At 38.8% G+C, this 13,668-nt stretch overlaps 2 protein-coding genes across 2 annotated transcripts in view; both read left to right on the forward strand.

Moving 5' to 3' along the window:
- EFTUD2 (elongation factor Tu GTP binding domain containing 2) overlaps positions 1-3,029 on the forward strand; it is a 37,378-nt gene extending 34,349 nt beyond the window's left edge. Inside the window, exons 27-28 of the mRNA XM_039331447.1 lie at positions 2,032-2,139; positions 2,266-3,029. Coding sequence (XP_039187381.1) covers positions 2,032-2,139; positions 2,266-2,361 — 204 coding nt within the window. The 3' untranslated portion in view covers positions 2,362-3,029. The remainder of the gene's footprint in view (positions 1-2,031; positions 2,140-2,265) is intronic.
- Positions 3,030-13,530: 10,501 nt separating this feature from the next.
- GJC1 (gap junction protein gamma 1) overlaps positions 13,531-13,668 on the forward strand; it is a 64,877-nt gene continuing 64,739 nt past the window's right edge. Inside the window, exon 1 of the mRNA XM_039331406.1 lies at positions 13,531-13,611. The gene's annotated coding sequence lies outside the window, so the exon portion shown is untranslated. The remainder of the gene's footprint in view (positions 13,612-13,668) is intronic.

Here is a 13,668-nt window from a genome sequence, read left to right on the forward strand (position 1 = left end):
GTCTGGAAATGGCCAGCAAATGGCCCTCGCTTATTTCACATGTCTGGTTTGATGGGCTCTGAGGGAGAGGTTTTGGCAGGCAGCAGGGCGTTCTCCTTACAGCGCCAAGACGCTGAGCTGGGCTACGCGAATCTAAAAAGTGTGACACTGCCCAGCCCCCAGCCTGTCCGGTTTCGGCAGGCAGCAGGGCGCTCTCCTCACAGCGCCAAGAGCTGAGCCAAATGGCGCGGATCTGATGAGAAGTGCAATGCTGTCTAGCCCCCAGCCTGCCCAGTGTTAGCAGGCAGCAAGATGCAAACTGACGAGCTTTGCACCACCCAGCTCAATCTCTCAGCGCTGTGAGGATTCATGCTTTTTGGATTCACACCGCCTGGTTCAGCCTCTTGGCGCTGTGAGGAAAGTGCCTGGCTGCCTGCCAAAACCGGGCAGGCTGGGCGGCGTCGCGCTTCTTTTCAGATTCGCGCTGCCTGGCTCAGCCTCTCAGCGCTGTGAGGAGAGCACCTTGCTACCTGCCGAGACCGGGCAGGCTGGGGGCTGGGTGGCGTCATGCAGGTAAGCTCAGACAATGTTGCATTTCTTCGTTCCTCACGAAGGGTGACATCTCTCCAGCTGTGTTTCTTGCCTGTTTTTCTCCCTCCCTCATCTCAAATATTTTCCCACCACTCTGTACTTAGGAAGGAAGGAAAGAAGGAGAGGGAGGATCTGAGGAAATCCTGCCTTAGTCCTGCCCTGCTGCCCTTTCACCATCCCCTTGCACCCTCCTCCTGGCCTATCCTGGGGGTCTCCCATCCTATTGGTAAGGAAGCTTTGGATACAAAGCCGGGCCTACTCCCATGGAGAGCGAATGGGCCTCCCTCTGACTTTGCCCTTGTACCCATCATGAGCAACCTGGCTAAGGAGAGCAAGTATAGCAGCAGCAGCCTTGAGGAGGAGGTAAGTGCAGCTGGATGCCCCCTTGGGGAAGTGGGGCTGGGCTTGGTGCTGCAGGTACTCGAGGGCCAGGCTGGGCGTTTGACCTCTGCTGCCCAGGGCTCTTGGCAGCCTGCACCACCATCCAGTCCCCCCCCCCCATGGCCTGAGAGGAACAGTGAGGTTCCTCCAATGGACCATGTCTTGGCATGTGCCCTGGTCCCACTCCCTTCTGCCAGAGACCCTCAGATCTGTCCCACTCCTGCCCAGGCCCCCACAGGCACCCTTGACGTGAATGATGTAGAGCTGGCCATGCCCACCCAGTAGGCCACACCTACTCCACCCACGCCCACCCAATAGGCCGCACCCACCCTGGCCACACACTCCCACCCCCCCCCCAAGGGAAACCACAATGCTGATGTGGCCCTCAATGAAACTGAGTTTGACACCCCTGCTGTAAAGCATTGTATATTAATTGATGAATTATCCCACATGCTTTTACAAGGGGAGAGGTCAAATGGCATGTTCTGAATTCTATATTACTGATATATTTATTTTTTTGTAAGTTCTATTTTTGGTATGGGGGGAAGGGCAGAAATTTTGCTAAGGTGGAAGAACAGATTCCTGCTTGATAATCTTAAATTTTTACCTCCCTGGTCATTGGGATTTCCATTCAAGCTTTTTTACTTTTTTTCTGTAACATCTCCTAAGCCATTAAGAAGTCAATATTGGGTTTCCTTCTGAATTTGAACAGAAAACATTTTACAAACCTGTTCCATGGTTGCCATATTTAACTACAACTACAATAGAAAGAAAGATCTATAACCATTTTTTACAATGGTAGAAGAGATCTATAAACTATAGGTAGTTTAATCCATTAAATATTTTTTAAAAGCAGATCTGTGATTTTGAGATGTGGACATGACTCTTTTGGAATGCTTTAAAAGCATTCATTTAGTGCCACACATGCACATATATATAAGTCTAAATGTGTGTAGAAACATGTGTGGTAAACATTAAATTATTATTTTATTAATATTCCAACATGAAGAGTTTGAACATTTTATGTGTCATGATTGGGAAATTCAGCTTAACGTTTACTAAATATGCCTGATGTTACAGATTGTGCCAGGTGATCCCCTGGACAAGAGCATTGTGATCAGACCTCTTGAACCACAGCCAGCCCCTCACCTGGCCAGAGAATTTATGATCAAAACTAGACGCAGGAAGGTAAGATATAGATGATAAGCCAATTTATCTCTTGATTTCTGAGTTCTTTCATGGCAATGGAATTCAGACTCTTGTCTTCCCCCCATTCCCCAATGTAATGATCACCATTCATTATTTTTCTTCCAGGGTCTAAGTGAGGATGTGAGCATCAGCAAGTTCTTCGATGACCCTATGTTGCTGGAATTGGCCAAACAGGATGTGGTACTGAACTATCCCATGTGATTATGCTGGATTTGGCTCAGTTCCTCCTTGTCCTCTCTCACATAGTAGCATGTTCCCAGCAACACTGTTTCATTCTTGCTGCTACTATCCTATAATCCAGACAGATTTTTGGCATACCAATTTTATAAAAGCAGATCCCAGCTTTGTTGTGAACAAACCACTTCGGCGATCATCCTACTTCGTTCTTCAATAAGGCTTTGTACCTTCCCTTAAAGAACTGAGCTGTGCTCGTGTCCTCAACTTACTATGTTGGAAAAGCATAATTTCAAATCCATTCAATTGTGTTCATTTTTTTTTAGAAAAAAAATCTGCAACCAGTGTTAATTTATCTTTTTCTAAAACAATACCAAGCTGCTTGAAAGATTGGCAAAAAATTTAGTCTCTTCCATTCCAACTGAATTGTGATTTAATAATCCAGCTTGCTCACAGTGGTAGCATGGTGATTCTTTACTGCCAAATACTGTTTGGATTGTGAAAATGGAGAACTCAGCAACAGTCTATAAGAAAATATTTACTGTCCTGTTAAAATTAACAGGTGGTACAAATGTATAAAGTCCCATCTTTCTTGCTATCCCTAATTCATTAAAGTTTGACTTTGGACATCTGATTTAGGTTTTGATGTAGGAATAACGTAAAGAGAATAAATATTTTTTATGTCTTGAAATATACCTGTCTGGGTTAATTCTTGGTTTTATTTCTATATGTGGGAGTGAAAGAAATCTCTCCTTCCACCGGTACCATTCAAAATTATACTGAAAGGTCAATGGATTCACTTCAAAATGTTACTTCTATTGTTGAATTTTGCTAGTGATATTTTTCCATCTGAAAATAATTTGGCAGAGGCCAAAGATTCAAGCAAAATTGTATTTTATTGAATTGGATTCCATAATTATTTAGGATTGCAGCATTTGTTTAGGATCTGGAGCAGCTATTATCAGCTGTTCTTACCAAAGCTTTAGTTTTAACTGGAGATGACAAAGATTGAGCCATGTAGATATAAATATAGGTCTGATGCTAAGCTATGGCTCTATTCCTTTCTATATCCTTCATTTAGCAATAATTATCCAGATAAAAAGCTTGCTTATTTATTTAGCCACATGGCTTATAATAAAACAAAAAACATAAAGTACACAATATAAAAAAATCGAGAAAATATACCCTCTCGCTGGCATTGCCCACCTGAGACCAAGAGAGGTAGCAGTAGATGCTGAGAGAGCTAAGCAAGAGAATGATCCTGAATGGACATATGCCCCAAGGCAGCTGACTCCAATCTAGGAACAGCTTTATGGCAAGGGCAAACATTCTTAAAGATATGCAAGAACAAAATTGAAGTAAAAGATGGATGAAGGAGATCAAGAAGCAAGGAATAACATTAAATGAGGATATGGCTGAAGCATTTGACCTTGCTTATACTACTTGGCAGACCCTTTTAGCAGATAACAACATGCTGTGTGAATGTGGAGAGATGCAGAGATTGGCCAATCTGCTAATATGCTGGCTACTAACAGAAATATCTATTGATAATGACTTATTTTTGCCAATGACAAGCCAAGATGGTAGCTTCATTTTGTCAGTCTAAAATTTGATCTAACGTGGAAGAAGAATAAAATAAAAATACATAGCAGCCTAGCATTTCTGGTATTCGTCTTGGTTGCGTATGGCTCTATATGTCTTCAAACTACTTACCTGCTATATGTCCCATATCTTATATTCATGTTTGCTTAGCCCTATCTTCCAAATTACAAAATTCATTGTTCTTAATCTTGAATTTCATATTCCAAGAACTTGAGTTTGTAGAATTCTGTAAAAGCATTTATATATATCAGTGTCCTCAAATTTGAGTAAATAGTCCTACAGAAAGCCACCTACTGTATCCAATATACGTATTTTTCAAGGAGCAAGTCACATTTAAAATAGTGATGTTATGAAGAATTTTGTGAGAGAAGGCCAAGAAAAAATGAAAAATCATGTTCTAGAAGCTTGACAATTTTAAGGCATGTGGACTTCAACTCCCAGAATTCCACAGCCAGCATTGCCTTAAAATTGTCAAGGTTGAGAAACACTGTTCTAGAACATCTGAAGGGACTAAAGATCAGAGTAAAGGGAATGAATGTAAAATTAGTTTATTTGACCAAGGTTAAAATAGATAGGATATCTCTGGCAACAATGGACTTTTGCTGACATCAGGAATGAAATGTTTAGGTTTTATCTACAGATAACACATAAAATAGGAGAAGTAGAAACCATTGGTTATGATGCAGGCCATGTGGTTTTGTCCCCAAAGTGGGTGCCATTTTTCAGAATGGGTACAATTCATTGCGGCTGCTTCAAAAATGGCACCAACTTCTGAGATGGAGCCACATAGTCTAGGGATGCTTTGGGGGGGGGGGAGACACAGACTGCTCACCTTCCTCAATGTGAGCTCTGGAGATTTTTCCAAAGGTAAGTGTAGGGATGCTCGTTTGTAGCTCTTTTCTAAATGAATATGATATTGTACTTTTCAGTAACATCTCTCTAAAAAAAAAACCATTGGAATGGGGGATTTTAAGGAAACACAAGCTATATTAATGAATAATAGAAGCTTTAGGGAGCATTTTTTTCTGGAAAGCTAACCAGATTCTTTCAGTTTTGTTAGAGTTGCCTCTAGAAATTTCAGAGCCATTGAGGGTAAAGAGACAAACAATTGCCAACCATATCCCAACTATTTCTGATTCAGGAAGTGATCTCTATATAGCAGTGGTTCTCAACCTTTCTAATGCCGTGACCCCATAATATAGTTCCCCATGTTGTGGTGACCCCCAAGTGGGTCTGCTCACCAATAAGAGGGAGTAGGACAGCTAGGGAAAAGGGAAAAAAATGGCGGACAGCGTGGTTTGGCGACCCCCGTGAAATGGTCATTCGACCCCAAATGGGGTCCCGACCCACAGGTTGAGAACCACTGCTATATAGGCTACGAACTGTATCTGTGAGAGAAAGAATACTGTATTATTACAGCAAAGAGAATTGGGAAGTCGATTACAGAAAATGCAATATTGTTTCCAGCAAGCAGCTGATACTGTTTTTGCAATTGACCATGTGAGCAATTAATTATTTGGCCACTCTCATGCTTCCCCCCCCCCCATTTTCTCTTTTCAAACTTCTTTCCAGGCTTAGGGGCCAGGTTCTATATTTTAATCCACAATATCATCTTCACATAGTACTCAGTTTGATTGCAGCCTTCTTTGACAAAGTATCTTGTCAAAATCAAACTTGGCTCCTGCAATTCTCTGAATTTTAATAAAAAGTTCTTTAAAGCACCCACTTCTTTAAACAAGTAAAGAGCTGAGTTCAGTTGATTTCAATGGTCTGAGAAATATTGAAGTTGCGAAGGAATGGACATTTCTGATTTTAATTCTTAAACCATTCTTCTCCAGTCTGATGCCATACAGTTATGTTAGTCCAATAATGCCTAAAGCCACACTCTCTGGTGTCTGGGAATTAGGGGAATTTAATCCAAATATCCAATAGGAAGGGACTGCTTTAGATATCACATTTTGAGTAAATTGTCTAGATTACTGGGTACCAGTATGTGGTTCTACTTGGTGGCTTCTGCACTTTGCAATTGTGGTGATATATAGACAACAACACAAGAGCATACTGCCCTTTGTGTCCTGTTCAGTGTACACTTGATGACCTCATGACAGATCACAATGTTGGTAGTTTTTGAGTAAGATCTGTTTAAAACACACACACACATACACACTATATATAGCTACTCAGGATGTTACAAAACAGCCAAACAATCCACAAACAATAACTCCAACACAGCCAACCAACCCTCCTACAGCAACTAAGCCAGCACTCTACACCCCCCACCAATATTTATAGAGAGACAGCAGCTCCGATCACACTTTGCTCGCACAAGCACGAAGCCAAAGACCCCAGCCTGAAGATGACGAGTGGGACCTCGTCAAAACATCGCCAAGATACTCTCAATCTTACCTGGGAAAAGACCCGAATACACCAAGACCAGTATGCATGCATGCATGCATGCATACATACATACATACATACATACATACATGTTTTCTGAGGGTTTTGCAGGTGTTTGTATGTAGGTCTTTGGTTATTCGGGTTTTCTCCCGCGTAAAATTGGAAGTGTCTTGGTGACATTTCGACGAAGTCCCATTCGTCATCTTCAGGCTGGTGTTTTCAGCTTCGTGCTTCTGTGTATTTTATGTTTTTCATCCCATAGGAATGCATGCCACCCTGCTTGCAAGTCATGTCCTTCTATTGTTAAAACTACTATTTTTCAAATCCATCCAATCGTTTAGCCAAGTTAAGCTCGATGCTTGGTAGTATATTTCCCACTCTGGTAACGCCAATCCCCCTTTTGTCTTTCGTATCTTGCAAGAGTTTTAATTTAATCCTGGGTTTTTTCCTTTGCCATATAAATTTAGTGATCAATTTATTTAAATCTTGAAAGAATGTTTTCCCTAATTTTATTGGAATAACCTGGAACAGAAATAATATTTTTAGCAATACATTCATTTTGACCGTAGTGGTCCTCCCTAAAAATGAAATTTGCAAATTTTCCCAATTTTCTAAATCTTTTTTTATCTGGTGTAGTATTTTATCATAATTGTCCTCCTTAATCGAGGAACATTTCGCTGTAAGCCAGATCCCTAAATATTTTATTTTCTTGGTTATACTTATATTTGTTTTATCTTCCAATTCCCTTTCTTGTGCCGTTGTAAGATTTTTTGTTATTAATTTGGATTTATTCTTATTAATCTTAAGTCCAGCTACCTCACCAAATTCTTCTATTTTTTTAATCAATTTAAAGCTGGTTTCTAATGGATCTTCCAAAATAATATTATATTTTAAATTGCATGTCATGTAGCATGGCGCCAGTTCAAGGCAGTTACCCAAATGAATCAGGTGAACAAACTTCATATTTGCCCTCCCTTTCAGTTGGTAAATGGCATTGGTTGCTACAACTACAAGCCTGATCATATCTGTAAGGCCAGAAAAACCAGAGAATCAAAATTCTAGAGGAGGTGATACTTTTGTCAAGGGCAGAACAGAATGCCATTTAAAAGTCTAAATTGATCATAAAGGGCCTTCGAAATTAGACAGGAGCCTGTATATGTTTGATCCTGGCATTGAAATAGACATTTTTATTAATCACTGATGTTCATAATTATTTACAAACCTCTATATATCTGCAAGATCAGCAGCTGTTCTAAAGATAAATTCTATAACCCAAAATAGGCAGGACTGCTCTTTTTTTTTTTCCTTCAGGGTAAAAGGACCATCTAATCATCTCCTAGATTGTAATATTTCTGTTCATGTTTTATCACCCATATGCTAAAGATTATATACAATTACCAAATAAGGAAAAGCTGAGATCCAATAGTTTAGTCATATAGTTTTAAACTCCATTCGCTGTATTTTGTTATGGATTGTTGCTGCTGCAGCTTATTTTGGGAGGCCTATAAGAAAATGTGGGGTTGACAAACTGAATTTATTTATATTAAGTGATTGTGTGAGGCAGAATTAGATTGGCAAAGAGCAAATACAAGTATTCTTTTAAGAGAAGATATAGCTCAGTGACAATAAACATCCCAAACAACATGTAGAAATATAAGCCTTCTCTTAGAACTTGAGGTGAGAAATCTATACCTCCAGGGATTTTAATTAGTTGCAATTTCTAAGTTCCCTATTGGCCAAGTTGGTGTGAACTTGTAATTGAAGGCCACAGATTCTGAAAGGCCACAGATTCACCACCTTGGCATATAGCTTTCTGCAACCTGGGGGCTTCAAGAAGTCTGGAATCCACTTAGTATCAGCACAGCTAACCATTGGCCATAGAGCTTGGAGATGATGAACCTTTTAATTCATACTAACTGGAGGACAGAAAATTGGGAAAAACTAGGTGGGGGATGGCTAGCAGAGTTCTGACTATATAAAGCTACATTTCTAGTTAACACTTCACTGGTCATCATGTTTGGTACCCCTTTTGTGTCTACCATAAACATGCTTAGGGGCCTTTTGTTTCAGTATTCCATGCCTGCTTTAGCCACAGAAACACCCCAGGCTTTGTTCTTTCTGTAGTTGCTTTGACATTGCTCCTATGTTAGCATAATTTTTAAGGGAAATTTTCAAGGATGCTCCTTACCAAATGCTCCATAATTTTCATCAATAGGTATTCTTTGTCATCTTATTTACCTTTTCTTCTGAAATGCTTCAGATCTTTGTGAGTCTAGTATTTTTGCAAATAAAAAGTATACAACAAGCTTCTGTTTTGTTTTACAACACATTAGCTTTCCACTTTTTTAAATTGTACCTTATCAAATAAACCTGTTACATGTGTATATGCATGTGTGTTTATGGCATGTTTTTGTTCTTTACAGTGGATATAAGAAGTCTATATATCCCTGTTAAAATGCCAGGGTTTTTTTGGGGGGGGGGGAAGACCAATATAAATCACTTCAGAATTCTTCCCACCTTTATATAATATATAAGATATAAAATTCAGTTGAAGAAGTGAATCTTTTTAGGGAAAAATAGCAATGCAAAGAATGCAAGTCAAAATAAGCAAGATGCTAAAAGAACATCTATTCACTCTAGATAAGTTCAAATCAACAGGACCAGATGGATTATACCCCAAGTTCTGAAAGAATTGGCAGATGTGATCTCAGAACCACTGAACCATATCTTTCAACCATCCTGGAGCATCTGAGAACTATTGGATGAGTTAGAAAGGCTGATATAGTTCTCATCTTCAAAAAAGGGGGAGAAAAATGGCCCCAGGAAACTACAGACCTATCAGCTTGATATCAATAATGAATGATTCTGGAAAAGATAAGCAACAAATCTGTGAACATTTAGAGGCAAACAAAATCATAACCAAAAGCCAAAATAGGTTTGTCAAACACATCACACCAAACAAATCTTATTGCATTCTTTGACAAAGTGACAAAATTAGTGAACCAGCAAAATGTTGTGGATATACTTTATCTGTACAGCATTTGATAAACTATACCACAAACTACTATTTGATAAGATAGAAAAATGTGGGTTAGACAGTTTCACCACCAGATGGATTTGTAACTGGCTGACCAACCACACTCAATGTGTAATCCTCAATGGAAAAGCATCTATGTGGAGGGAAGTATGCAGTGGAGTACTCCACGACTCTGTCTTTCACTCAGTACTCTTCAATATCTTCATCAATTAATCTTCATCAAGGGATAGAAGGGAAATTCATCCAATTTGCAGACAACACCAAGCTGGCAGGAAGAGCCAACACTCCAGAACATAGGCTTAAGATACAGAATGATCTTGACAGACTTGAACACTGGACCCTATCTAACAAAATGAAAATCAGTGGTGAGAAAAGTAAAGTTCTATCTTTAAGCAAGAAAAAACAAAATGCACAGGTATAGAATAGGTGGTATCTGACTCACTAGTAGTAACTGTGAGAAGGATCTTGGAATCCTAGTGGAAAATCACTTAAATAGAGCCAGCAGTGTACTGCAGCCAGTTCTAATCTGCATTATTAGGGATAGAATCAATATCACATGAAATATTATGTGATATTGTATTATGATCTTACCAAGGCACTTTACAATGCCTTGATAAGACCACACTTGAATATTGCATCCAGGTTTGGTTGCTATGATACAAAAAAGATGTTAGACTCTAGAATAGAGTGCAGAGAAGAGCAAAGATGATTAGTAGGTGCTCTAGCACTGGAGGTTTTTAAGAAGAGATTGGACAACTATTTGTCTGAAATGGTATAGGGTTTCCTGCTTGAGCAGTGGGTTGGACTAGAAGGCTTCCAAGGTTCCTTCCAACTCTGTTATTTTGTGTACATCCCTTTTCAGGTCACCCCACAGATTTTCAGTTGGATTCAGGTCCAGGCTCTGCGTGAGCCATTCTAAAACTGAGATCTTCCTCTGGTAAAGTCATTATTTTGTTGATTTGGAGGTATGCTTTGGATTGTTGTGTTGAAAAGTGAAATTCCTCTTCATCTTTAGCATTATACAAGAAACCTGAAGGTTTTCTGCCAAACTTGACTGATAATTGGAACTGTTCATAATTCCCTCCACCTTGACTAATGCCCCAGTTCCAGCTGAAGAAAAGCAGCCCCAAAGCATCATGCTGCCATCATCATGCTTCATTGTGGATATGGTGTACTTTTGGTGATGCAGTGTTGCTTTTGCACCCAACATACAATTATAGCCAAAAAGTTCAATCTTGTCTCATCACACATAGCACATTTTCCCATATGCTTTTGTCAGATTGATATAGATTTTGGAAAATGTAGCCAGGCTTGGATGTTTTTCTTTGTAAAAAAAATCCTTCCATCTTGTGGAAGGAGGTAGCAAAACTACATCATGTTTTATTAAGAATTAGGTAGCTGAGGAGAGGTCATCTTGAAATAAACCTATTTCTACATGGTCACTAAGAGCTAACACCAATTTGATGTCTGTCTGTCTGTCTGTCTATCTATTTTATATCTACTTACCTACCTACCTACTTATCTATCAATTTCTTTCAAAGAATTATTTCCTCAAGTGCAAGTAATGATGTTTCCCCGAATTAAAAAGACTGTATAATCGATTGTTAGAAGGAAAGATTACCAATCAAGAATCCTGATTGGTGGATGTTGCAGCTTAAATGCATTTTCAGTACGGGACAATCATTTTTCTAGGTTTCCACCGGAGATACCGCATGCCACACAGCTTCATGTTCTTGATGTAGCTAGAAACAGTTTGATACATCTTCCCATGTCACTGACTAGCTTGAAACTGAAAGTTTTGTGGTTGTCTGATAACCAGTCTCAGCCTTTGCTTATCTTCCAGACAGATACAGACCCTGTAATGGGAGAAAATTTTTTAACATGTGTTTTACTTCCTCAATTTCCTTCTGAGCCTAGTTGCCAAGATAACCATCCCCAGTGTGACGCATTGGAGAACTTGGTAAATGAAATGTCAGATGAAACGTGGAATGGACAGGTAGTAAACAGAGTCAGTGCAATTCATTTTTTAGATGATGAAGAAGATAAAGAAGACAATGAAATATGGACACTCCTAAGGTGAGCCACTCCACACCCTGGGGAATTAAAGGACATGAAAAAGACAGTAGAGAATTTACGGAATGTTCTGAATGCTGCTAAGGGACTGGATTCAAACAAAAATGAGGTCAATAATGCCAAAGACAGAGAGACCACTTCTGTGTAGAGCCTCACATCCTCCAGGTTGTTGCTCCTGTGTCTTCCCTCCACTGTCAAAATATTACTGTTGCATCCTGGAAATGCCATCTATTCAACTCTCATGTTTTTGATTGGAAATCCAACTCATCTTGTCCTTGTGTCATTTCCTGGGAAGGTGCTTCTCAGCAGAAGAAAAATGCCTGACTTCATTCCAAGCATTTGAGCACAGTGCAAGTGCACTGAGCAAAGTTCTTTGCTGTCATGTCTCCCATTTGTCTGTCATTGTTGTCATTTTCCATTGTTGTCATTTCCATAAATGTTAAGCTGTTGGTTTCTGGGAGTTTGGAAAAGGGAAATACACTATTACAGAACCTCGGTCGATTTTCTACTAAGATATCATCCTCAAATCTCTTCATGGCTGAACTATTTATATGGCTGTTTGACTTATTATGAAAAGAACTAATTATATGGAGAAGTTATATTTTTATCTCTTGGGCAGCTCAGATGATGTAAATTTTATAATTTTGTATAGGAGTTTCATAACAAAAACAAATGTTTTTAAAAGAAAAAAAATTAAAGTAGATTTTGCTATTCCTATTGGATTAATTCCAAAGATGTACATGATTGTCCTGTTGCATGTGCCTTAATTGCAGCCTAAATCAAGCTAAACAGAAAATGTAGTGAGATTAGTTAAAACCAGGGTGCCTCTTTCAATGTGTTATCTTGCAAACAATTAACTTTTACTCTCCTTTACAAAAGTTGTTAAAGGCATCTTTTTTTCTACTATTGTGATGACACTAGATCCTCAAACTCTGCCTTCCTTATGATATGATTCATTGACAATTGTAAAAAAAAATAAATTTGGCTGCCAAAGCATTGCAGTCACTAGAATTTCAGTGCCCATTTTTTAACTAACCATCTGTAAACAAGTTTTAAAAAGTGAACAAAATACACAGCAACTAGTGCCTATGTTGTGGAAACAAATGTTATCTGCTATACAGACATGATATTCTCATACGTTTGAAGGTTTTATAGAAACATAAGACCTAATTTAAAAAAAGACTGTATAATCAAAAGTAGGATTAAAAATTGATATATTTTACAATGGATAAATGAGAAGTTATAAAGAAAGGTATTTCCAGATTGCTCATACCGTCAAAGTAAAGAAAGTCAGTGGAAAGAGGGAAGAAACCTAATTGCTTGCCTGAGCTTTTGGTAACAAAGATGTCATTTTTCTGGTGCTAAATTTAAGTCCATTGTATCTCTTACAAATCAACTTGAACAGATTGTTTAATGCTCTGTTTGATGACCACTGAAAAGATTCTGAAACATTAACATTATTTTATCTTCTGGAAATTGTCATTTCATCAGTTTAGTTCTTTAATTTCTTCTTATGACAGACAGGCTGTATTTTTACAACATATTGCAGTGAATAATGGCCAAAGATTGATTTGCTATTGATATAAAGTGGGTGATCACTTAGCAAAATCAGAGTTAGGTGTGTAGAATTAACAGAAAATTTGTTATTTGGGCTAATCATGGGTATGAGTCTTGCAAACAACCACTATGACAGAAAAGTAGCATAACAAGATTTTAAATAATTGCTTAATATAAGCTATCTAAGCAAAATCATAGATATAATAGAAAACCAGACCTCAAAATCTGAATTAAAAATAATATTTCAATAGAAAAACAGGACATGCCTCTTATCTGCCTCTGTTTCTCTTTTCCTCTGCCTAGCTGCCTCCCTTCTTTCTTTTATGAATTTCTATCTTCCCACTAGATATGTGTTACAATGCATTTCACACACAGGATGTTTACACCAAAGGTCTCGGCTGGAGCAAGCAGCTGCTCATATCTACTCCCCAGGCCTGTGATGGAAGGAATGTAATTAAAAACACTGGCCCTTTTTCAAATTCCAGGTCTGATGGATGTAGAAACAATGTCAAGTGGAAAACTTTCAGTGGTGGTGTGTGCAAATGTATCATCAATGATTCAGTTAAAAAGTGGAGCACAATTTTCCATTCAGAAGAATGAAGCTGAAAAAGGTATCTAACAGCCAATGTCATGCAATTGTAAGGAAGACATTCCTTGTACCCCACTTC

This window comes from Crotalus tigris, unplaced genomic scaffold (genome assembly GCF_016545835.1).
Source record: "Crotalus tigris isolate CLP2741 ecotype Arizona unplaced genomic scaffold, ASM1654583v1 scf7180000024437.13266115, whole genome shotgun sequence".
NCBI lineage: Eukaryota > Metazoa > Chordata > Lepidosauria > Squamata > Viperidae > Crotalus > Crotalus tigris.